Source organism: Magallana gigas, chromosome 1 (genome assembly GCF_963853765.1).
Source record: "Magallana gigas chromosome 1, xbMagGiga1.1, whole genome shotgun sequence".
Lineage (NCBI taxonomy): Eukaryota > Metazoa > Mollusca > Bivalvia > Ostreida > Ostreidae > Magallana > Magallana gigas.
Genome location: NC_088853.1, coordinates 66,256,528 through 66,284,389, shown reverse-complemented (window position 1 = coordinate 66,284,389; position 27,862 = coordinate 66,256,528). Strand labels below are relative to the sequence as shown.

The window sequence follows — 27,862 nt, the reverse complement described above, 5'->3', positions numbered from 1 at the left end:
CACACTCATTCGTGTAACGCTGTCAAATGTTCAACATATTACTCAATGGCAAAAATATAAAGGTTTTACGTCTTAACCGACGTTTCTGGGTTTCTGAATATGAGATGATTTGTTACATTTAACAGCAATAGTTATTTTTAAGATGCATTGTTTTTAATTTTTATAATTTGAGATAATCTGGCCTACAAAAGGCCAACCTGGCAGATACCAAGCATTAGCATCTATCCTCCAGAAAGGGCTGTAGATTATCTAAAGTCTAGCCGTTCGGCGGCCGGTAACCAATGTGCTATTTCTGACGGGACACCACACGGCGCCACTTGGATGGTGGACCTCCAGTCTATTCAAGTTATACACAATATCGTGATATATTACAGGACAGAGGGCAAGACGTGGAGTGAGTCTTCTGATGTTAACATTGTTGTTATTATTATCAATTGTAGTAACATAAGTAGAAGAAATAGTAGTAGTATTAGTAGTAGTAGTAGTAGTGGTAGTAGTAGTAGTAGCAGTAGTAGTAGTGGTAGTAGTAGTAGTAGTAGTAGTGGTAGTAGTAGTAGTAGTAGTAGTAGTAGTAGTAGTAGTAGTAGTAGTAGTAGTAGTAGTGGTAGTAGTAGTAGTAGTAGTAGTAGTATTAGTAATTCTGGTAAATTAAGTGGTTAAGAATGGTCAGCATTACTCTCTGTATTAAATGTGTTCTAAAAAGAATCTCTTAAAGGTACCCTATCATATATAGATATTAATAACATTGTTTACCCGTACGGTGATCAAAGAGATACATAAAATTGCGTATGCACTCAAATGAATGTAATTATCAATAAATCACAAAAACATCGTCGGACGTAATTCAGGCGGCATATCGTCTTGTCCGTGAGGAATCTAATGAAGACCTAACGATAAATAGGTTTAGTTTAACCAGGCTAACCTAGAAATTGATTTAAAACACTTATTTTAACAATCTCGACAACTGCAATCAATTGTTATTGATCAGCGCAATACAAACATGACACGATTGGGTACTCGTTTTTAAAATATAGACCATTACCTTTTTCTGTATAAATGTCATTATTTTGTAAGGTTGAGTTGAATATTTAAACTTTTTTCTTGAAAGTTCAAAATCATCAAAATAAATCCTGACCATGATCGATTCAAGTGCATAAGGAAGATAAATACACAAAAAGAGGGAAAAAAATTGACCTTATTCTTAAACAATTCTATCTTCATTCTATACCCTTAATTACTAGAATATCATATCTGTTCTTTTTGTTAAGCAACGAGAATAAGTATAACCCCCTTTCCAAGAAGAAGTGTGTTTTAGAATTTGAGTTATAGCTTATGAAAAGAACAATCCTTAAAACCAGGAAACATGTTGAATAGAGATTTTGTCTAGAAAGCATATCGGGTAAACAGCGTTTTCTAAGTAGCGGTAATTTCTAAAAAGATGTACCGATATCCAAAGAAAACTTCTGTTGCAATTAAAATAATAAAAATAAATCAAAGATTTGTTCAAATTATGTTTACAATAAGCTTAACCTTTTTAAAGGTGATGAAATAACAACCTTTTGCACAGTATTATTCTTAGGAAATCTTTTCCAAAAATTTTATGTTAATGATTTTGACCAAAAATACACTTTACTCTGTGATCAAGACGAGGATATATTTGGGTAATTTTATTTACAGTTGATTAAGGGCCTTTAGAAGTAAACAAGCACTGTCAACATTTCAGAGAAATCTGTACGCATATAAAATTGCAATAGATAAAACTCTCTTTGAACGTTTGCATCATATCATTTCATTTGTAAGCAATGTTATCTGGGTTTTTTTAATAAATAGGCAAGTTTGGTATAAGATAAATTGTTTCGTAAAATTCATTTGTTCATTTTACATAAGATATCAGTCAAAACCGATTTTCTGAAAGTCAAATTTCAGGCTTAGGCTAATATTCTTAATGTTTGAATAAAAACACCACTATTTTCCACAATCGGTTATATTTTTAATTACGGCCCTAGCTTTAAAAACCGATGGACCAGCCAAATGGGTAAAATTTAATAAATAATGTATTTGATTTTATTAATAAGGTATGGGTCATTACCTTAAACACAAGTTTGTGCAAATATGTTAAGAATTTTATAATTGATTGATCTAGAATCCAGCAAGTATGCGAGCAGATTCCTGGGTTTTTCTGTTTACGTATCCAATACAACAAACAAAGATGATGGGTTCCTCTGTTTTCACGATACCAAAAATGATGCCAGCTCCATACAAAGCGTCATGAACATCTCTTGTCAAGTTGTGGGCCGGTACGTGATATATTACAACACGAGAGAGGGAAACCTGACCCAGAAGCCCACTTATTCAAAGGAAGCATACATTGAACTGTGTGAAGTCGAAGTGTTTGGTTAGTTGATATACATAGAGAGTAGTCTAGTTTACTTTCATTACAATATAACTTTCTCTATTATCTCATGCAACATTTGCAAAAATAATTGTGTTACAGTTTTGTATGTGAAACATTTTTGTCTTTAAACTGCGTACAATATTTGTTACACATTTTACGAAGTTGGAGAATGATGCGTATAATTTTTTTTAGTATTTAATAAAATCTCAAAATCTAAACCTGATATTCCTTTAATCAATTATTTAGTATATAAGTAATCTTGTTTGTATTCTTGCCTAAAAAGGCTGCCCCGAACTTGGCTTCAAAGGACCGTATTGTGACGAACCTTGTCCAAATAATTGTCAATACTGTAACCCCAAAACTGGGGAATGTATTGGAGCCTGCAACCCAGGATACTATGGTGAACAGTGCAAATTCTACGATCGGGGTAATTTTCTTTACTTTTCATGATCAAATGAGCTTTTTTTTCTCTTCAAAATGATTATTTCTCACATCCTTTAAGTTTTGTTTTTTTTTTCATAATTAACTTTCATACCTAGAGAAAATAGACAACTGATAGAAAGTGTACATTTCACTTTTTACACTTATATATCCACAGCTATTTTAATATAACTTTACACAATTGTTTTCTAGGAAATCTAGCCCTACATAAACCGACATTCCAGTCCTCCACATTTTTTAGTACTACCGGAAGTAAGGCTGCTGTTGATGGTCAAAAGAATGACCAGAGTTTGTATTCGGGTCATTGCGCTGTGACATCAGAGCATCAAAACTACGCTCTCTGGAGAGTTGACCTCCTGCAAAGGCGTAAAATTGAAAGGCTTACCTTACAAGCTTTGACTTCTGTTTCCAAATGGGGTTAGTGATTTTTATGGGGTTAGTGATTTTTGTGTACTATGATTTTTACTACATGTATATGGATATCATTTTGTTTTATTTTATTTTTGATATTAACGCGTTTTTGGTTAGTTAAACAAATTCATATATATACCATATGATTCCCCCACGCAACAATACGATAGGTATTTTAAACGTTTATTTTTTCTTTTAAATTGTGACTTTATAATGAATTATATGCAAATAATCATCATTTAAATTTAAGATATACGCCTTCTTTTTTGTAATGCATACGTTATGATTAGTTTATTGCTTATTTTGTCTTATGTAAGATATAACTTAAAAATATAAATTTGAATACTGCTTACATTTAACTAACGCAAAATCTACGATAAATGCAATTCAAATTTTGCAACTGAATCTAAATGTTTCTTTTTCACATCTTTTGTTAAGTTTTTACCACAGGTTCACTCGAATTAACGTAGCGTCATTAATAACAATCCACTAGCTCTAAATAAAAAAAGAATTTGAACGATGTTTGCCAACGTTTACATAATATCAGAGTATAAATAAGAATTTGGCAAACATTTTATAAGTCGGAATAAATTCCTATAGTTCCATTAACCAAATATCTTCATTGTGTTATTGAATCGTAGATTTCGGGCATTCAATCATGTTCTAGTTATCACTCAATTTTCAAATGGCTGATTGGTTAATTTGTATTGCTTTCAGCTGAACTTACAAAGCAGGTCGTTATTTTTCATAAATTAGCCAGTAATTCTTTTTTTTTTTTTAAATCCTCATTTTCTGTTATATTGGATTGTAACAATGTATCTTGACAACGTAAAGAACAGTGATAATAACATGTAAGAATGACACGTTTTTCTAAAATTTCAGATGGGAAAAATAATTATACAGGACTTCTTCTGGGCTTTACATTAACAGTTTCTAACTCCACCAATCAAAATGAGGGTGTCGTCTGCTACAAAGACACAAACCATACAAGGTCAACTATACCTTTCTCATTCGATATAAGCTGCCCTGTGATTGGTCAATATGTCTCGTATTACAATGAAAGACTCCCGGACATTAGCTATCCAGCTGGTTACAGTCAATACGCCCAGTCAGCTCTGTGTGAAGTCGAAGTGTATGGTAATTATTGTTTGGATTTTTGTTTGTTGTAGCATCATTCACAATATTTATAGCCTTTTCGCACAAATGTGTGTTTCTATATACAAAACTAGCGATACTTTGCCTTCCTTTTTTTGTATCCAGGTTGTCCAATTCCTGGATTCGACGGTCCGCATTGTGCTGTCCCTTGCTTCTCTAGCTGCAAAAATTGTAAGATCTTTTAGGATTGGTCAATTTATTTCAAACAGTTTATAAACGAGTCCCAAGTAAAAGACATGCAGCTATTTTCTATACTAAATCATGCAATATTGTACTATATTTTTTCTACTTTAAACGTTAAAGTGAACTGAACGATTTGTAAACAAAATTGGGGTCAATAACTGATATCCTAGATGCATGTAAATAATATTAAACATGATATGTGATTAATAATCCTATACAGTCGTTTTTTTGCAGTAATTGTCATGTTTTTGTTGGCAAATTATTATGCTTTTCTTAAAAGTTATGAGTTTTGTATATTGAACGGATGCTCTTCGATTCCCACGAGACTCTAGTTCAATGCAATAATGCATCTTTGTTTTTATCGTTAGATCTAGAAAATCTAGCTCTCTGGAAACCAACATATCAGTCTTCCACGCGATCTGGCGCTTCCAGTTCAGAGAAGGCAGTTGATAACCGGAAATCTGATCGGACGTTTCGCGGTGGTCAATGTTCAGCAACTTTACCGGATACTAAAGCAATTTGGCGAGTTGATCTGAAAGATATATATCGGTTAGATCGCATTGTGATATATTTTAGGACAGAGAACAAGACATGGGGTAAGATGTGTTAGCGATGTTTTATCTATTAAATTGTCTTATTCTGTTTATGTTGATCATAGGGACATCTAATGTGAATTTAATAATGAGTTTGGCACGTCTTCTTACTCGCAAATGGTTGTTGTATAGAAACGACATAGAGTATTTTCTTTGTGTGTGTTTTTTTTTCTTCATAATGATTTGTTTTTTCTTAAATCTGCAATATCTGGTCATTATATTTCAAACTGTAATACCGTATGTGAGTTTGTCTTTTTTCCATTTAAAATTAATCTACTTTTTGAAAGTAAATTCAAAGGTTGTATGCAGCGTAATCATTCTATACCGAAAATTAGCACCTCAAATGTTGTCAACGAATATCGTAATAGCTCCCACAGCGGCTTCTGAGCAATCGACCATTAGATGCTACGGTTTATATCACATCGTGTTACATGTACGCAACTGCAGCCGTTGATGTAACGGGCGTTTTTTCTATATATTAAAAAAACCAAAACGTAGATACATACAAGTTACATCGAGCAATTAAAATGAGTAATTTCTACACCACATCATTAAGGAAAACTTTAAGGTTTAAAAATTCTAAGTAACTTTCAAACTATTGATAAATCATTTTTACAAAAATGTAAATGAGAATCATGGTAAACAACTTCTTGAATGACGATTTCAAGCTATTGATGAATCATTTTTCACAAAAATGTAAATGAGAATCACGGTAAACAACTTCTTGAATGACGATTGTTTGGGAATGCACAAGGAAAACACATAATAGGATTTCGTCTGCTAAACAAGTGTTATCGGTAAGGAGAATCGAGTCTTTTTTTCGTTTTTGGAAAGAATCTAAACGCGTGCTTGTTTTTTTTTTATTGTAATGCAGTTTCTCGATTAAATAATCAACTAAATCAATACATTTATTTGAAAAAGCAAATACTTGCTTTTACGATAATTATTTTAATGAATGGACAACGTTCAAACGTCATAAATAGCGTAAAGCACCGAACATCAATATACAATAGTCAGCATAACAATAGAGATGTGTTGTGTTTGTACTATGCTAAATTAATAGGCAGGGTTTAATACATTAATTATGCACTCGCTTCCAGCTTGTTTACTATGTTTCAAGCCATGACTAGTATTTATATAATAGTGTTGAGTTGTGCATGTACTATGCCTAAATAATAGTCAGGGTTTGATTCATGGTGCATGAGCCGGAGGCGAGTACACTATCAAACCCTGACTACTATTTAGGCATAGTACATGCACAACACAACACTATTGTAATTATTATGCCGAGTTTTGTATATACTGACGTGCTTTGTTTTAAGTAGCTGTGACGTTTGAGCGTTGTCTTGTCCCATAAAATAATCACCGGAAAAGCTAGCCTTTGTTCTTTCAAAGTAATCAATTGAATTCAAATTGATTGATAATTTAATCAACAATTTGTTGTACAATAAAAAATCAACAAATGTACATGTTCTTTTCAAAAAACAAGGGACGTTCACTTTACCGACAAGACTAGAAATGTTTAGCAGACGATTGAATTTTGTTCTTGTACATTCTTTATCAAGCATCATTTAAAAAAAAGTGTTTTTGTGATTCTCATGTAGAATTTCTTTCAAAATTGTTTAATCCATTTGTTCAAAAGTTTATCAAAACTTTAACTAATAAAATTATCGTCAATAATGAGGTGTTTTTGGAAAGATTTATAAATTTAATTGCTTGATGTCAATCGTATGTTTCTACGTTTTATTAGGTCACCTGAGTCACCCAGGTGACCTATTGCAATTGGTCTTCGTCCGTTGTCGTGCGTCGTGCGCCGTGCGTCGTGAGTTAACTATTTTGCATTTTTAACTTCTTCTTGAAAACTACCAGGCCAATCGATACTACTTTAAGTGTGAAGCATCGCTATGGTAAGAAAAATCTATATTGTGAAATTCATGGTTCTACCACCGATGGGGTACCGTGGGCGGGGCCAAATAAGCAAAAAAAACAGCCAAATTTTCAAAAATCTTCTTCTCTACTCCCACACATGCAAGGAAAATACAGGTTGCATATTTATGATGTCCATGAAGCCCTCTACCAAAATTGGGAAATTCATGGCCCCTGGTTCAGGGGTTCTGGCTCTAGGGTGGGGCCAATATGGCCATATAGTAAAAATGTATTAAATCTTAGAAAATCTTCTCTACTCCCATATATATTTGTTAAAAAGTAAATGCATGATTATAATGTCCATGAAGCCCTCTACCAAAAGTGTGAAATTCATGACCCCTGGGTCAGGGGTTCAGGCTTTAGGGTGGCGCCAAATATGGCCATATATAGTTAAAATGTATTAAATCTTAGAAAATCTTCTTCTCTACTCCCATATATATTTTTTAAGAACTAAATGCATGATTATAATGTCCACGAGGCCGTCTGCCAGAATAGTGAAATTCATGACTCCTGTATCAGGGGTTCAGGCTCTAGGGTGGGACCAATATGACAATATAGTAAAAATGCATAAAATCTTAGAAAATCTTCTTCTCTACTCCCATGAATATTTATTAAAAACTAAATGCATGATTATGATGTCCATGAAGCCCTCCACCAAAACTGTTAAATTCATGACCCCTGTGTTCAGGCTCTAGGGTGGGGCCAATATGGCGATATAGTAAAAATGTATTAAATCTTAATTGGTTTTTTCTTTACTCCAACACATATGGGAAAAAAACTGAATAGATGGTTATGATGTCCATGAAGGCCTAAATTGTGAAATTCATGGCCCCTTGGTCAGGGGTTCAGGACTTGGGGGGGGGGGGGCAATATAGTGTTAATGCATATAATGTTTAAAAATCCTCTTCTCTATTCTCACACATCTGTATGAAAAACTGACTTCATAATTATGTTTACCAGGAAGTCCTCTAATGAAATTTTAATTTTCATGTCCCCTGGAGTATGGGTTTTGACTCTAGGGCAGGGCCAAACTGGATGTTTAGGTCTTAATGCATATAATGTTTAAACATTATCTTCTTTACTCCCACACACCTAAAAGGAAAACTGAATTCATGATTCTGTAGACCAGTAGTTTTCACCAAAATTGTAGGTTTCATAGTTCTTTTTGAAAGATTTCAGGCAGGGAGAAGGTCGTTATTACAGATTTATAATTGTTCTACTGCAGAATGAAAACTAATTAAATGCATATATGAGACTCCTCGACAAGTTTGTGTATGGGTTATATGCTACTCAGGTGACCGTTAAGGCCATTTGGCCTCTTGTATATTTAAATACCGTCAGATATATCATCGGCTGCTGTAGTGTAACGATAACGCGTTGGGCTTCAAGACGTAATGCTTTTAGTAGCACAAGTCCGAAACCCGCTGTCGGCGCTTGCAATATTTTCGTTGTAAACATTTGCCGTGCTCTATTTCGGCATAGTATGCTTACGCTATATAAACCCATTGTATACTATGCGAAAATAGATGAGTATTAAATAGATAGAGACAAACTGACAAGAGGCATAATAATTCGGCATAGTAGATGCACAACTCAAATCTATGATAATAAGAATAGGTACTGTAGAAAAAAAACAAAAAATACATTACATGTCACCGGTAAACACTGTAATAATAAATGTACTAATATTTCTATGCACATCTTTTATGACAACTTTGAATAACGTTGTGCAGATGAACACAACCCTCATAGAGCTGTGCCCCTTGGGTTCTACCTCTACATCTCTAACACAACCGATATAACGACCGCTGTCCGATGTTATCACGCTAATTATTACACAATCTACGATCTTCCGGATGTTATGCACATTCTCTGCGCATTGTCCGGACGTTACATCATATACTACAACGAACGGAAAGAAGGATATGTCTATCCTGCAAACTATTCCCAGTATGCATTTGCTGATTTGTGTGAAGTGGAAGTCTATGGTATGTTTTTGTTGCATCTGGATTTAGGAAGAGAATTTGATCATAGTACGATTCAAGGTTTTATTTAGGTTCTCCGATCCGATTCTCAGCCTCAAAGTTTGTTGTTTTTTTTTCGGGGGGGGGGGGGGGAGTATATATATTGTTTTTTTTTTCATGATTAAAGTCTCATGTTTCTTTTAAACGTTTTACAAGAGATGAAATAATATAAAAGTTTTTAGATTGTATCAATGCATTTCACAAAGTTATTGCATGGATATAATATTAACGTCTTTAAAAAAAAGCGCCGGTGCACCTGTTGCTCGAATTCTTTATCATCATGTCATTGATAAGTAGTTCTCCGTGAATCCACTACGCCTAGCACGTAGTTGTGTACCTGATGGTAATACAAACACTAGAATACTACTACATGCAGTAATTAAAATTGTTCGTATAAAAGATTTATGGTACGGATACAAGAAATCCGGATAATTTAGAATTATCGAACATTGCTGAGGATCGGAGATCGTTAAGGGTACAGACTGTTGATGTCTTCATGATAAAGCCCCTGCTCTTTGTTAATTCTTCCATTGTTTTGTTAGCCGATGTTTGCCGATGTTAAATACCGTGCTTGCATAGCTTACCGTAATTAGCCTGACCAGAAACAAAGTGAAATACTGTCAACATTAGCTTTAAGAATAAAAAACTGATGTTCAATAATAAGTTCCCGGCGGTGGAATTATGAATAGGCCCCTTTGCTTCATTGATGAAACAAAAACTGTGTAAAAAAATATATCGGATAAACTCCGGAAATCAATAGACTACATTGTGTTTGAATGCCCTGTCTTTGATTCTCAAGCAATTTGTTTGTAATGATTTTGGTGATAAACAACAAATCAAATTCGGGCTTTTTCAAAGTTGTTCAACCGATAAAAATACTTGTACTAGACCTATTTTAAAGGAAAGTAAACCAATAAATATCCCCAAGTATCCTTCTTATATGACGAGGGTCTTGAATCAGATAGGAAGAATGTAGTTTCAGCAATACTTTATGTATAGTTTAAGGAACACTTTAAGACGTTTTTAAAGTTTTTTGATGAATTAACATTTAATTTTGAGGAACTGTAATTTATCACTAAACGGAAATTTGATTAAAACGTAAGTGAGATTAAATCTTCGAGAAAAAAGTGAGAATTTATTGAACAAAATACAGTATATGTTGTTTTAATGTATTTCATCCCAGGCTGTCCTGCCCCTGTAGAAGATGGACCAAGGTGTACTCGTCCCTGCCCAACTAACTGTGAACAGTGTTACCCACATACTGGGGTCTGTCAAAAATGCAAACATGGCTACAAAGGGACTGAATGTGAACCTCGTAAGAGCAGACTTCAGTTTCCTGATATTTATATATTGATATTGGCTAGACAATTCATGTTTCAAAATTATAATTATGATTGTTCGATAACACAGGGTCCCTAGTCTAGATGAATATGCTTAGCGTATTTCAGTTTATCGATAGTTATTTTTTTTTTGTATAATGTGTAGATAATTTAGAGTTCAATCTTTTTTTTAAAATAGGTTCGATAATTAAACTTCTTTCATGGTAGTCTTTTGTTTATACTAGTAACAATTGAAGGGACTCATCATTAGGTTGTCAGAAAACGAAAAATGTGAACTTTGCCTATCTTTACAAAAGTAGGACTATCGGAATATTGAAAAAAAAATACTTTAGAAAGTGAAGTATGCCTGATTGTGAAACTTGGATAAAAACGTACGAAAACTAAATAAAGAATATATTTATTTGCTTTGATTGAGTTGGTTAAAACACTATATTATGATAATAGATGCTACAATATTGAAACCAATTATATGAATTGTTTTGAGTTTATTGTATCGAATCGAAAAATGTTTACTATATATCGATGTATATTGAACTTACTGCAGTTTACTTACTATATTTGTTTTCTATAAAAGTTGTTTGCAGTGCCTCTGCCTCCATAAGTATTTCACCAAACAGTACAATTAATAGTCCTGACTACAATGCAATATATTCGGCGGACGGACTCACGCTTCCTTCCAATGGACGACTCCGGGTGGTGTATATCTACATTACGTTGCCAAAGCTGGCATCCGACCTAGCTTACTTGCATATATCTATTGTTAAAGCTGAACATTTCAATGTATTGTTTCTCTCAGACAAAATGGAAAAGACTGAGGTATGATTTATAGCTTACCCAAACACTGTTTTTTGTTTCTGTTTGTCGGAGCTTGGTATTGATTCCCTGTTTGTTTTTTCTTTGTTTTGTTTTTCTTTAAATTCCACATTATATTTGTTTATTTGTTTCGTGTATGAGGGCGTAAAACACACGATAAACGCCGATATGCTTATTTGTTATACAAAATGTATGTATATATGCATTTCTGTGTATAATTTAAAACAGCCAGTACTTTATTAGTTAAATTATTTTAGAATTACATTTTCTTATCACTTAATCAGTTAAATGTCAGTTTAAAATGTAACATTAAAATAAGAATGCTATTTAGATACTTTTAATATTTTGGACAATAATATTTCAGTATAGAAGAACGAGTATTCAAACAGTGTTCAGAATAATTTTCCATTACGATATTATAAAACAAAGTAACCGTCTCTTTCTTTTTAGCGTTGTGTGTATTGTAGGAACAGTATTGGACAATGTATCCCGCATCAAAATGCAAATGAAATACACTATAATACCTTTTTAATTTTGTACATTTTATTCAAACATATTCTCTCTCTATTGATTTGCTACTATTAATTCCATTCCTTACATATTATTTTGTCGTTATCTATTGTGATTTAAGACATTTCTATTTGCATAGAACGCGTAGTTTTGAGTTTTGTAATTTATAGCATAACATTTGCCACTCAGATTTATACATAGGTTCATTCTTAATTAAAATATGTAATTTGTTGATGTTTTATAAGTTGTCAATGGCTTATGGAAATAAGATAGATAAATCAATCGTATTACATAGGCAGAATCTGAATTTCCTGTTTCTTATTTTGCAGTATGATCAAGATGTTGTGGGCCCTTTTCATGGTCGCATATATGCACGTACCAACTATGGCTCTGTAACCCAAGTTATCCGTATTAAAGTACGATATAGGAATTCGTTCACCATATCCAATCTCAAACTTCCTCTGAAGACGTGTAGAAATGTTACAGTAAGACAACCAGATATTTTATTTACTGAACTTTAAAAAAATATGTCACAATGAAAAATTATGACAGAAAAACGAAATGTTTAAGTAGTAAAGGAGACTTATAATGTACCTTTGATTTGAATTATTAAACAAATAAATACGTCTCAGACAAAACATCTAGTCAAATACAGAGAGAGACACAGAGAGAGAGAGAGAGAGAGAGAGAGAGAGAGAGAGAGAGAGAGAGAGAGAGAGAGAGAGAGAGAGAATATTTGAATAAATGTAATAATTATTTCACTTTGTTTACAGACGCACACATAAACCAGGCGGGAAGACCGGAGAAAAACAAATAACTAACATAATATGTTTAATGCGTTTACAGATTTACAACAAATTTGTGTAAATGTATCTATTAAGCTATTTTTGTTCTTTTACGTTTCTGATACACAATCTGCCCGACATGAATTCTATACAAAGTCTTCATTGTGTGTACATTTTTATCATTTTAATTGTTTGTACATTTTTTTTTATTTCTACAGTAATATAAGTGCCTAACTTTACTCTTAAACTTAAACGTTTAAGAGCTTAATGAACTTGTATGAATATTCTATAAAACTTAATCATCTTATTGGTCTAGAACGTCATCTGACATGGTAAACAAACATTGGTTTTCCCGGGACATAATTACCAAACTCAACCTTTTTGGAAACGTTGGGATTTTTTACATTCGATTTGTATGAACTAAAAACATCATTAAAAGATTATTTGAAGATTCTCATATTTTTTATCTTAGAACACACATCAAAATATCAATTAAGTTTTTATTTCATAAACGTCTTGGAGATATGACGATTAATTGCCAAATACAAATCAGATTTTCCATTGGCAATACCCACGGGAAATATAATTTTTCTTTGGTAAAAAAGAAAGATGTGAATATTCTTATCAGAATTGTTGTACTTTTTTATCAAAATTGTTGAAAGGATCTTCTAGAATGACGATATTTCTGCCTTTAGTCGTGGGGTATCTTGATATTCTTTGCGTTTGCACACGTTATATTTTTTGCTATTCAGAAGGTTTACGAACACTCTACTTGATGTCATTTTTAATGAATAAATAACAATTGCTAATCAACAAATAATAATAATGTCATTTAAAGGAAATTTCAGAATATTTATAGTACATGTCATACTCCGATATAAAAAAAGAATTATTTCTTTAATAAACGTTTAAAAATATATAAAAGAAGGAAGTGTTAGATTACAAATCATAAAACAAAAATAAGCAAAACAAATACATTGTGTACGTCAGACTATCTGAATAAACTTGATTCATTTTTTTTGCAGTATTGATTAAGATGGATGGATAGCAGTGGTCATTTCTTTATTAGATTGATCTCCTTTAAAAAAGAGCTTTATATGAAATAAAATATTAACATATTCAAAATTAAGAGCATAAAAATGTGGAATATTTCTTTATTGAACAACTGTTTTGGCTTTAAAAATCATAGCTTAATTTGAAGTAGATCCAGTCTTTGTTGACATCCCTGCCTTATTCACAGTACACTGTCCGTTATTATTCACTGTACACTGTCCGTTATTATTCACAGTACACTGTCCGTTATTATTCACAGTACACTGTCCGTTATTATTCACAATACACTGTCCGTTATTATTCACTGTACACTGTCCGTTATTATTCACAGTACACTGTCCGTTATTATTCATTAACTGAGTTAAAACGTTGGTTTTTGTTTCCTATTTGTAATGGAATTGAACGAAAATTGCTCTGATAAAAGGCCACGGTATGTTTACAAATTAAGCGCGCTTGTAAAAACACGTGTAAAAACAAAACAATTGTTTCACAAATATGAAGCATTAGATATTTGTCTATCGCCTGTCGGCAAATGGCAATAGCAGTATACGGAGACTTATAAGGATTTGAGCTCAATTTTTCTTTTCATTCTAAATGTCTTCAATTATTATAATTAATGTTAGGAATCTTTCGCTGCAAGTGAGTTACAGGGGTTAAAATTCTTTGTTTAGTAAACAAAGCTCGAGACCTGTTATAGTTTACATATGCTTTGTATTGATATCACTTACAGTCTAATATTGGTTTTTATTGCTGATCGACTTATTCAATTATGAACACATGTCTGCCAAAGTTGTATTGTTAAGGATTTTGTAATTTTTGTACATTATTTGTAAACAAGTAAAGAACTCGAGCTTTAATTGCATTTCAATAACTTCTTTTCTCAAAACCTGGATTCTAATTTTACTTCTAACATTAAAATTTGATAATTCATTCAGATTAAAATCTGTTTATACAAAAAACTAATTATCTTTAATTAAGTAAAGTTCGATTGATGCTAACGGAAAACGGAACTAATTTAAACACCATCTTTGATATAAAGAAAATCAAATTCTTTTCTAGCATACATTATTTTCCATCCAATCGCGTTTTGTTTTTCTATGTGTCATAATGTACTGTATGTTAACACTTATTGTCAAATCTGTTGGTGATGTGACGTCAGTTCGTGCAAACGATATAATTGGACATTGGAGATGTTAAGGAGGAAAACACTTCTGAAAGTGGCCTTCTGTAAAGGTGTTAGTTAGCTTCATTAACATTTTAGTATCCTTAAGGTTAGCGGACACCGTACTTAAAATCATTTCTACTTAATAAGTAGAAAAAGCTAAATGACAAAAAATAAAGACATTTAAAAAACCTCTTTTAAAGTTATAACAGTAAAAAGTTGATACCTTAAACATATTTGTTTATAACCGATGTAATCTGCGTAAAATTACAAAGCACGGAAAGTAATAAGAAAACAAAACAGACGTGTTGTCCAAAACAAAGAAGGATCGGAATGTAATGACATTGGCCAGCATACCTGTAATGTTATTCCTCTTAAATATACGTTATCATAAACGAATTTAGATATCCTTGTCAAATGTTGATAACATTTGCATGATGTAAAAAGTAATATTGGTCTACTGTCAAAGGAAACGATTTACGTATAATGCAATGTCCTGTATCATTGCAATATTAGTTACTGCTACAATTGATTGTATAAGTCAATGCGCACTTTATAAGTGTTCATTCCTTTAGAATCTGTGTCACTAAAATAAAGTTAATCAAACAATATTTTTTGTGTTTTTTTTAATCATTATTTCATTAAAGAACTGTAATGTTTTATGCTTATTTATTTAGCCGAACTTGCTGATTAATCATGCAGCATACAAAAACATATTAATTCTTTATTGTTGAATCAGAGTTCCTTGTGCATACTGAATCTGAAAGAAAAAAAGTAAAGTTTTAAACTATGTTTTTAACTATATTCATTGCTTTATAACTTTTTCCTGCTTATTTAAACTTTTTCAAAACGTTACATTTAGATATTAAATATCCTCTTGAAACCTGCTTTAGTCTTCCTTAAAATAAATTTTGTTTTGTTTAAGACAACAGATATATAATTATTTTTTATAACTAAACCGAAGGATTTTCTATTATCAGTATAAAAAAAAATGAAATAAACATTGCAATGTATAATAATGAATTTGGTGGACACGAAAATTGAAAAAAAACCCCAAAAACTTACCAATTATTGATATGCTTAAAGCATTTCCTCTAGGGAAGTCTCATGTTAGAAATAGTGAATGGGTATGTATAGTGGACAACTATAACGACGTGCGACACTTGGGCAATTACACTGTTTGCCACTGAAACTTTCCAACGTTCAAGATCCTCAGAGTGGTCGTTATACTGTAACGTCAATATGTTAAAAAAAACAATAATTGTAAACGTTTTATATTTGGCGGGAATTAGTTTTTTAACAAGTCGGCGTGAATTTGAGTTAGCGTATTCTTAAATGTTAATCGTACTATCCTTAAATATATATGCATGGCATTTAACGATGTACTTAATTTCGCGGAAGCAGAACACAGTAAAATGTCACTGTTCAATCTGACGATACAATAAGCAGCGTGGTGTTTTCTTTTACCAAAGAAACCTGTCTTCTTTATTGTATTATGTAAAGTACATAAAATTTTGTTAGAAACTAGTCTAGCTGAGTTTATTTTTGATTTACATGTACCAGTATTTCGTATCATATTGATGACGTCACAAGCATCTTATTCAATACAAATTCCTCAGATTTACAAAAGTGTAAAACAAAAAAAAAGGACAAAAAATTGTAACACTGCCCCGAGTATTATGAAAGAAAAATCTTCAATATCAAAGGCAAATGACGTATAGCGCTAAGAATGTTCGTACTAAAAACATTTGACTTGTTGTTAATTAATATAACGGGGCATTTTTAATAAAACTGCAAAATTTGAGAGGGCTTGTGAAAAATAATGATATTGTTTATTTATAGGGATTAACAATTTCATTTTAAAAGTGTAAATATTAAACAAGAACTAATTGTCGATAAAAAAAAATAGTTTATCATGGATAAAATGATTTCAGAGCAGTTTTACACATTTGATTTTTTGTTAAGGTAAAATAGTAGTATATGTTTTACTTTCAAGTGATGCAATGAAAGGAAAGTTTAATAGAAAGACTTCATTCACAAGTAAAATTATAGGTTTTTTTAAAGAACGCATTCACTTCATATTAATATTCAGAATCGTTTTCATAAGAAAAATAAACAATTGTTAAAAAGAAAATTCAAATTGACGATCATTAACCTTTAAGTTGCCTTAACCTACAGGCTTAATTATCAACTTAAAGAAACGGATTCTACTTAGCTTTAAAGTTTTAAAATCAACCACCCATAAAAACAATTTACGTAAAGTTTGAGTTAAATTTACTCATTGGTTCTAGGTATAAAAAAAAATGTACCCAAAAATAAAATCTAACAGACAGACAGACGGAAAAACAAAAACGGATAATTGCGAAAAAAAAAAGAAAATAAATATTATTTAAAAAGCTCTCTTGTTAGTTGATTTATGTGAGTTAAAAGGTGAAAAATCTTATCTACTGTCTTCACATTAATCCTATATGTAACATTCTATTTAAAAAATGAATTAAAATCGCCATACGTTTTTTACAGACACTTCATACATGTAACACGAGATCATTTTTTATTTTTAAAGATTTAAAAGAGGATCCACTTGAACAATAATATTTATTCACCAGTTTCATTTCATGAGCTTCTGTATTAAACAAAAGCACAGTGACGTTGTGTGTCTTATTTATTTCAAACGATATGTTAGCAAGGTTTATAGACATTCCCGATAAAAACAGATTGATATATACGAGACCATCTTCGTCTGCTTCTGAAAAAGATAATCCGTTCTCGAAGTCATGGCATCATATATCGATGCATTAAACGTACTTGAGGGTAAAATGGTGGTACTAGCAAGGGCATGGCAAACTAAAAAATAACATGATATAACATTATCGTTAAAGTGAAGAGAACACTAATAAACTATTAAAATAGTTGTAAACTGTTTACAAATTTTTATTTTGTGAGCGAGACATTTTAACGATTTTCGCGAGAACATCGTCGTCGCGAATATTCCCCGCCACGACTCAGCCCTTGTCGTATAGTTGTGATAACAACACAGATTTTTATACGGTTTATTCGCGAAAATTAGTCATTGCAAACCAGTTTGTGTCCAGTTAATCGCTAATAAATGTCGTCGCGAATAAACGTTGGCTTATAATAATTCATTTGTCTAGTTACAGAACAAACCCCTCTACTACTTTATAAATCTTTTAATTGATATTTCTGGTTTTATAAAAAATACGGTGCATGACAAAATCCAAACTAAATCATATTCACAATTAAATAGCTTGATAGTTATCAGGAAACATGTTGATAATTAGGTATACAATGGATGGAGTCAGCAAGATTCCAATTCTGCAAGAATTTTTTTTCTAAGCTTCGGGAAAAAAGTCTGCCTTGAAAGAATCTGAAATGGAACCCAGCTGTCTATCTTAATATAATACTTTAACTGTTATTTTACCGTCACAAGTATTCAGTCAGAAAAAACCCGTTCAGTTCAATATAGTTTTTCCTATACATCACAAGGTAACATGTCAAATTCAATAAAATCAGATAGCACGTCGAATTGTAACGTAGGCAAGTTATAAAGATGAATAAGTATAGTCAATCCAAAAACGACGTTGCAACGATAATGTAATCATATGGTTATGCATATTAATGATTTATTTCGGAATAATACTAAACTTTCTCCTTGGTTATTAGAAATAACTATGTGATCTACATAGTTTTTTATAAGCTCATCAAACTGACGTGCATATTTGCGGGGAATTGGTCTACATTAAAGGTATTTAGTTTGTTTACAACAATTGTTAGGCTATTAGCCATTAAGCTATTAGCCAATCATATCGAATTACTCTGATAAAATGAAAAATAATTAGAGTTGTAAAAAACACACATATTATACAAATACAAAATGAATTTTAAATGTGTACCTTCTGCTTTCCAACTTGCATGCAAGTATTTGATTTTAAGTTATTTTCATGTACATGCACTAGATTGAAGAAAACGCTTGAAAGTGCGTCTTAGATTTGCGCGTTCCTTTGATGAATTTAAATAAGGGTGTCATCAATTGCTTGAAAACTAAAAAATCCCGGGATTACACCGACAATCTTCTAAAATTTTTCTAATCCATTACTCGTAATAAAGTGATTGAAATTCAAACATTTTATTTGTTTTTTTCTTTACGCTGCAGTTGTTGGGCTATGGACGAAAACAACAGTTTTCTTCTCTCGTTTGATCCGTCGGCGTCCCTGGGTTATTTATTAAAGCGGCTAATAATTCTTGTGGAGAATAACTTTCTTTTAAGCATATATTTATTGGATTAGATGTTTGTATACTCAAGAAATGTAATCGTATCAATACTTTTCTCAATGCCTTTTCTGGGTTTTTTTTTATTATTAATCTTTTATTGTTGGTTAGGCTCGGACAATTACTTAAAATGGAACAAGTAACATTTGTTTAAGATAATATGGAGCTCAATTATGTGTAAGCGTCACAAGAAAAACTAGTATACTAATTGTTCTTGAACAATTAGAGGTCTTCCCACCTTAATAGTTTTAATCACTTGCTAAAACGCTTAATAAGGTATATAAAAACTTATCGTTTTGCCTCGGACTAGAATGAATTGATGTCATTTGATGAATCGTGTCACGTGATAGCCTTAAAAATTTCTTAACACGGCGAGCGTCAAAATTTAAACAGCAACATGCCAGACCTAACGTTATTTGAGCTGATTTTATATTCAAACGTTCAACCATACCTTTACATATAATGTTTAAGCCCCAAAATATTTAGAGTGAACCCGTGACGTAATATTACGGTACTACAATAGCATCCATGTTTGCACAGACGTCTGAGGTGGAAGGTAGCGAAATTAGAGAATTAAGCTATGAATTTAATTGTTACATATTATCTTTTTTTGTTTACATATCACACTTTCGGTCCTCCAGAAAACAAAAAACTTATTAAGTATTTTTTTCTGACTGTTTACAATGTTTTGGGTCAGTAAAGTCCATAGACTCAGCCTCGCCTTCAAGGGACTTTACCGACGCTACAAACATCTGTAAACAGTCAGTAGCAAACCTAATAAGTTAATATCATTATACTTGTAATATATGTCGTTAGTGAAATTGAGAAACTAACTACGAATCCATCAACCATTTTTTAAAACAAACAAGTTGATTAAACAGGACTATCAACAGTCATCTTTTCGTAAGTTCTATGGTCGATACAACGACCTTGTCAGCAACTACAATTTGCCACTGGGTTGCATGCTAACTGACGTTTTTCATTCTAATATTTAGATTTGTTTCCCCATTACGACAAAGAGCAGACGGCGGATGAGACCGGTCAGCAGAGGATGCTCACTCTTCATTGGCACCTGGTCCTACCTCTATCTAAGTCCGTGTTGCTCTGCTTTGAATTTGTATTTCGTTTTATGGATTTTTGAGACGATTCACGGTTTGTTACAGTATTGTCATTTTTCAATTAATTACATTTTTTTTCAACCCGTTGCTTTGAGAACTCCCTGTTGTTTATCGTATATGTCTTTCGGTTACTTTTTTGATTTGTTCCTACTTACTTTGAACAAAACTGATGTACTCCCAAGGTGAATATTCTTTACACATGGCTATAAATATAAAATCTAACGATAAACGAGAGTGTTCTAAAGGCTAGCTCTCTTTGTACAATATGAATGGGTTGACTGTCAAAACAATTTACACTTGAGTAACCACAGGACCATGATGTGATACCTGACTGACCAAATTAAATACATTATTGCGCAGACCAACAAGCTATTGAACACTTTACAAAAATTCTATATTTCTCAAGATATGAAGATTTTTAAAAAGACCGAGACCTTAACTTTTATGTTAATTTGTTCGACCAGGGTAGACGCTCCCATTTTAAAGACCCAAAGTCCTTTTGATATATATTAAACAGTTTAAAGCGATGTTATTGATATTTGAATGATTTCAGGGGAAATAACTACTAAAAGGGGGCCTCAGATCTTTTCGGTATAAATATAATGAAGAACCCTTTATGTGTACTGAAGACATTGGTAAAATATCACAGTCTCTATCCTTATGGTTTCTGGGGAGTAGCGGTAACAAGCATTTCGTACAATAGGGCAACACCTGTGCAACTATTTTAAGGTAGGAGCCTTAGGGCTATATTTACACGCATTCTGAGAGTACGGCATAAGCAATACACGTCCCCTACTGATTTGTACTATACTGTGGAAGCTTCGGTGCATACACCTATTTAGAACTGTTATAAACGAGATGTTATGCTTTATTCAACCCGATAATGAAACACATTGTAATAATCCAAATGTGCCGATTAAAGTAACAACACCATGTTTGACACTATTCTACATAATTTATTTGTTTTTTAGAAATGATAAGAGGAATGGACTAGTAACGCAAGATATCAATACTGACCACATACTGGCCTCGTATATCCAATAAGAATAGAACCCGATAACGAACCAAAACATTGAAAAAATGGAATATTATACATATATTACATGGCTTCTCGCCGAAGGCAGAGGGCGACATAACACTCCAGGGCTTTCCTGTCAACGAGGGACAAATATTCTGGTATTGTTGCCCGAGAAAACATGTAATATATGATATATAACATTTTTAAACAAATCAAACTCGGGTAATCAAAATATTCATTTAATTCACAAGAGTATTTAATGGCACATGCTCATATTTAGTCAATGTACAATGCAAAACGTCAAGTAATACGCTGATCATTGATTCTTAATGATAGTTCCTCTGAATTTAGATGAACAAACCGCAGACGTTGGCCTGACATGTTTAAAATTCGCTGATCGGTTTACGTTTGCTTAGCAACTGGCTCGTTAAATTTCGAACCCGACGTAATTAATATGCAGAATTCTTGCACGCGATGGTGATATTACAGTTTCGGGAGGGCAATATAACTATTTCCTGTGAAATATAACTGTTTCCGGGAGGGCAATATAACTGTTTCCGGTGTGATTCAGCAATTGTCAGGGCATAGTAATAAAATTATCTTATTTGTGACATACTTATTCAAAAATGTTATATAAAGAATTATTTTTTCTCGTAAATATGTCAACCAGACGCTACAAAAGTGTAAACATGATATGTATTTTGACAGTTTAAAGCTGTTCAGAAGAAACTGAAGTGAGAAAGACAGACGGGCGGACAGACAGACTCCGAGGAAAGCTTGAGTCCCCTCCGATGAAACCGGTAGGGGACTAAAATGTCTTAAAATGTCCTACTACATCTATGAAAATGTTTTATATCTCACCCTTAACAAATGAAATATAAAAACTCATGAATAGATTCTCAATTCACCTTGACCATTATCCTTTATGTCATTTTGATCGGCCAATGTAGATGCTTGTATCTAAGGTGGTCAGAAGTATCTATGATATATATTTAAATAGTTGGATGTGATTTAATGGAAATTTAAATACTTTCAGAGGCAATAACTGCTAGAAGGTGTCCTCAAATCCTTTTGGTATGGATAAATTGTAAAACACTCAAGGTGTTCTGAGGACATTGGAAACAGTTCTATTTTATTATCTATTATGGTTTCGGAGGAGTAGAGAAAACACGCATTTCCTACTCAAAGGGAGATAACTCTGTAATTTCTTGTGGGTAATTTGGTACCATAACTTTGAATGAATAATTTCATATAATGTAAATCGTTAGGATAACTCTAATAACAAAAAAGTGACCCCGAGATAAAAAGAAAAAAAAGACGAAGAATAAATTAGTAGACAAAAACGTATTATTAAACTTTTGATATACGTTAAAATAGAATTAGATAACACGACGAAACCATCACTTTTTTTTAAAGAGATTCTTTTGTTATTTCAAATCATTGCTTAAGAATAACCTGTTGTTTATTGCAAATGCCTTTTACAATACTTTTATGATTTGTTCCCACTTACTCTGAACAAAACTGAAGTGCTCGCCAGGTTTAATATACTTTACCCAAGCCTATAAATAGAAAACCTAACAATGGTAGAGGGTGTTGAAGAGGCCAACTATTGTAGCTGTCTTTGTGACAATGTGAATGGGTTGACTGTAAAACAATTTACACTTGAGTTACTATAGGACCATGATATGATACCTGGCCGACCAAATTGAATACCTTATTGCGTTATTAAGCAAGCTTTTCGAAACTTTACAAGAAGTCTGTATTTTTTTTAAGATATGAAAATTCATAAATTAACAAATTTTTAAAATATGTATATCACTTAATTTTTATCGAATAATTTAAAATGCATTCTGGAAAGAGAAAGCCGGTCAAGTAGTCAATTTTCTGTAGATCTTGTAGAGTTAAATTGTCTATATATAATTGTCTGCAGATCAAATAATTTCTGACTTTAACTTTAGTAAAATCGTGAGACTCAAATAAACCACCAACTATAAAGTACAAATATCTAAAGAATAATAAAACTATTAGAGTTTTAAAATTCAAATAATGCAGTGGTTATTTTAGATGTCATAATATTCTTCATGGATAACACACACATATAGAATGTGATTAAAAGAAATCAAAACAAATCTCTACACTTACACTTAAAAAAGTCAAAAGAGGACAGCTTCAAAATTATAAACGAAATCGTCATGCTTTAAATTAATAGTGCATTAAAATCCTGTTTATATCTTTTTGAAATAACTAATCAAAGGCGTGTTATCGACTTAAACATGAATTATTAAATAATACAGTGATTATTTTAGATGTCATTATATTCTTCACGAGCAGTGCTTTCATGATAGGCCTCTCATGTGTTAATGAGGTTTCAGCTGTATGGTCAAATGTTGTTAATAATGACAGATATACATACACAAGACTGCTTTATCAAAGCCATGGCATATTACGATTTACAAACACACTCTAAAAAGGCTTCAAGGAAGAAACAGTGATGGCAGCACGTGCACTCACTTGTGTTATCTATTTTAGTACTTATCTTGGCCGAATTTGTTTCCGACCACATGTCAACCACTTGGCGAAGAAACTTTATTATTTTTGTCTTTAAGAAAAAACTTCCCCGTTCAGATATAAATCAAAAACAAAAAAAGGATGTTTTGCAATGTTTATCTTCTTTCAAATTAGTATTATAAGTTTAAATGGAAGATATGTTTTTGTTTTCTTAGTTGAGATTATAATTGTATAAAACTTAATTTTGAAACAGGTGGTCGGAAAACAGCAAACATGCATTTCCTACGTGTTGTCTAATTTGTTTATTAAATGAGTAAAACTGCATACAAGTTGATAATGCAAAGCATATGGAACGCATTTCAATTTGTAGAAACAAAGTATTAAACATTTGAATTGAAAAAAAATCAATGTCATCATATACATGTGATATGTGTTAACTGGTAGTTACATACAATTTTTAAAAATATTTAAATTTAGGAAAATGTATTCCGCATCACATTAACATCTTATTTTATCTAGAACTGGAATCAAATAGATTGATTACGGACAAAAATACACAACGTAAAATATGTACTTTCAAATTTGCTGAACAGGAAGTTGTTTTTACACCGGATGGCATTAAATTCACGAGCAAAATTGATACTAAATGAAAAAAATCAAGTCGGACTAGGGAACATATATTGCTTGTTTATCCTTTTTTTTTATCAAATAATATAGAATACATTATCTTAAGAGAGATTCGTTCAAATGGTAAATTTTCACTAGAACTTGTAAAATTCAAAGTCATGGGAAATATTCTATTAGGTTAACTAAAAGTCTAAAGTGTATTTATTACATAATCTCCTACATGTAGTAAAATATAGTGATTATTCTAGATTTAATTATGTTCTTCATTAGTACATACATATTTAACGCAGTGATAGGTATACATGCAACATGTTATTGTAATTCTATCCCTTTTATCACAAAACACTATTACGGAATTTAATTAAATGAAAACAAAACTCTACAATATTATTTTTTTAACCAAGTCAAAAGAGGTAAGCTTCAAAAGTAAAATCAAAAACAATTATTTTTATTTTTTATAAATTAAAAACGCACAAAATTTGTCCGGTAGGGGACGTGTATTACTTATGCAATACTCTCAGGATGCTTGTTATAAATGTAAAGTTAAGAAACGTGTCTGCTGCCAAAAAAAAAAATGGGGGGAGCAGCCCCCCCCCCTACACAACTCCCCATCCCCCACCCCTGATGCTACGTGCCCGTGATGTGTATACACGGTGTGCTCTGGAGTATTCTTCTGTTATCCAAATTTAGACTCGACCACTACTCGGCGCACAGAAACTATAAATGAGACATTTTGGAGCAAAGTTCTGCTTTACCATTCACGCAACGGCTGAGATCTCAATATAATGGTTTGAATGAACTCATCCATTTGCATAGATCCATGAGGAGGGGTTCAAATGAATTTTTTGACATTTGTTATGTAACAACAATATATATAATACTTTGAATCGAATGTTTTAGATAAAATCTATCGAATTAACACACTTGACTAGCAAATGTTTAATATAGTATCAATGTACATTTAGTAAGACACGCGAGTTTTGTGCCATTTCTAAATGATTGAAATTGCCCGACTGATCGAAAATTGGGTCACACCCCCCTTTGGCGATTTAGTTTCTTCAGTAAACATTTTAGCTATAGGAATGCATTCATTGGTTTAAGTCCAAACTGATGATTCCTTTTACTTACATTGCGTTGCATATCCTGTTTTCTTTTTTTATACTTTTGGAGGGGAGGGGGTGTCACGCAAAGTAGAACATTCAGCTTGTCGGAGAGCAGTACTTGTTTTAAAGAAAGATGTTGCTCCATTTACCTGAATTTATTTACATTACAAAGATATGCTGCAGTGCGTTCATATATTTACAAAAGAAAATAATAGACATTGTTGCAATGACCCCCTGCCTTTTTTCCACCGTTTAAATATGGCTAATCTATTTCTAAATCCGGTTAACATAAGTGCATGGTGAACAGCCCTTTTACTTGAAAACTCTTGCTCACTGATGTTATTAAATCCTATATAACATTTTCATCAATTCTGAATGTAAATGTTGAACCGTTAAACATGCTTCGGCACTTTAATCTTTTTTTGTAAAAAATATTGATATTGTTTGCTCCCATTGTCTGCACTGTTTCGGAGAAGGCAACTTAGATATTGCCTGACGACGTCAGACATTGATAGGCCTCCCATGTGTTAATGATATTTCAACTTTATTGTTGAGTGTTGTTAATAATGGTACATGCACATACACAAGAAAGTTTCATCAAAGCTGTGACATATTAAGTTTCAAAACTAAACTCCAAAAAGGCTTTTAGGAAGAAACACTTGTGTTATCTATCTTAGTATTTATCTTAGCAGAATTTGTTTCCAAACACATTTCAACCACTTGACGAGGGAAATTGATTCTTTTCGTCTTTAATAAAAAATACTTCCCTGTATTGATATAAATTTAAAAACTCCTAAAGAAAGCTGTTTTTAGATGTTCTTAAATCTTCCTTTGACTAAGTAGTTTAAGTAGTTTAAGTTCAGATGGTCAGTAAGAGATGATTTTGTTTTTACAGCTGAGAATTATAATTGCATACAGCTTGCTTTTGAAACAGATGGCCGAAAAACGGCAATCATACACTTCCTTCGTATTAACATTGTCCTATATATTTATGTTTGTTTATGTAATGACTTAATCTGCATACATATTGATAATGCAAAGCATATGGAACGCGTTTCAAATTGCATATACGAAATATAATACATTTGAATTGAAAATAAAATAAAGACAAGTATACCATATCACAGAGACTCTCTTGTTGGAGAACAAAGGAACGATTCAATGCTGAAGTAAAACAAACCTAGGATAAATACAAAATTATACAAAGTATTAAACATTTGAATTGAAAATAAAATAAACACGTATCGTATCATCGACAATTTCTCAGTGACCAGTGAAGAGACGATAAAATGTTAGTGTTAGTACGAAATCCTAATTTCTTAAGATGGATTATGTCCTTTGCTGGCATAGATACATGTACTACTTAATATTAAGCCCATTCAGCATGGGGGCAAGTACAAGTAAAGCTTTAAGATACGGTTTCTCTGTGGATGATGTTTAAAATGTAGCTGATTGGTCTCACACTGGAATTTAAAAAAAAATTGCAGCTAAACAGATGGAGATGATTTATTCCATATGTGTTCTTCACAAAAGCATACATGTATTACACAAAATAGTTCATCGGGCAGAATTCTATGCCCCCCTTTCTTTTATTGCATAGCACTATTATAGAATTCAATTAAAAAAAATAAATCTTTATAAAAATCAACATTTTTTAATCAAAAAAATAAGTACGCTTCATAAAGTTTTCCTAAACAAGGGATATTAACTTTTGTAATAAAAAACAGTGCCAAAAATCAAATTTTCTTATTTTTTTGTTTACATCATTTACATTTAAAGGCTTTATCAACTTCAAAAATAAAACAAACACAAATTTAAAAATATATATATCTAAATAAAGTATCTGTCAAAACTTCATTTTATGTCCAAACGGATGCAACCACTTGACGAGAGAATCTCATTCTTTTGGCCTTTGAAAACTTCCCTGTTACGATTTACATCAAAATAATGATAAGAAGGTTTTATGAAATTGTTATCTACTTTTGACTCACTGTTTCAATTTTAGATGAACAGGATAGATAGTTCTTGTTTTGAAAGTTACAAAAAAAGAATTGCACACAATTTAATTTTGAATTGTTTCGTCAGAAGAAGACATACATTTCATAATATGTGTTGTGTATGCTGATAAATAATGCAAAATGCGAATACGTTTCAATTTACTAAAACAAGGCATAAAACATTCATGTTGTAATTGAAAATAAAATGTTTATAAATCTACAATAGCATACTTTTTTGTTTCTACGGACTTTTCCAGCTTTTCTCCCGATAACGACAAGGTATACTACCAAACAATAAAGGGCTTCGAGACTATATAGTATATTTTACAATGAAGCCCGAAGAGTAAACTATGAACGGTAATGTTACTTTAATGACAGTAGACATCTGTTTAACGTTTTCTTGTTTCAGGCTT

At 32.0% G+C, this 27,862-nt stretch overlaps 2 protein-coding genes across 5 annotated transcripts in view; both read left to right on the top strand.

The window, feature by feature from the left end:
• The window catches only part of LOC105317886 (multiple epidermal growth factor-like domains protein 10), a 254,170-nt gene that overhangs the window by 24,597 nt on the left and 201,711 nt on the right, over window positions 1-27,862 (top strand). The window lies entirely within an intron of this gene.
• LOC117686954 (uncharacterized) lies at window positions 125-14,801 on the top strand. Its single transcript, XM_066087067.1, has 12 exons — window positions 125-394; window positions 2,144-2,395; window positions 2,679-2,822; window positions 3,029-3,253; window positions 4,130-4,384; window positions 4,508-4,573; window positions 4,954-5,181; window positions 8,838-9,092; window positions 10,312-10,443; window positions 11,043-11,284; window positions 12,121-12,276; window positions 12,565-14,801. Exons 1-12 carry the CDS (start codon window positions 322-324, stop codon window positions 12,574-12,576), a joined length of 2,040 nt encoding a protein of 679 aa, XP_065943139.1. The 5' UTR covers window positions 125-321; the 3' UTR covers window positions 12,577-14,801.

Bases quoted from the DNA above. Each gene is read 5' to 3' on its own strand.
- LOC117686954 (XM_066087067.1), top strand. From the start codon at position 322: ATGGTGGACCTCCAGTCTATTCAAGTTATACACAATATCGTGATATAT. The intron at 395-2,143 runs GTGAGTCTTCTG...TGATTGATCTAG, and splicing joins GACAGAGGGCAAGACGTGGA to AATCCAGCAAGTATGCGAGC. The intron at 4,385-4,507 runs GTAATTATTGTT...TTTTGTATCCAG, and splicing joins GTGTGAAGTCGAAGTGTATG to GTTGTCCAATTCCTGGATTC.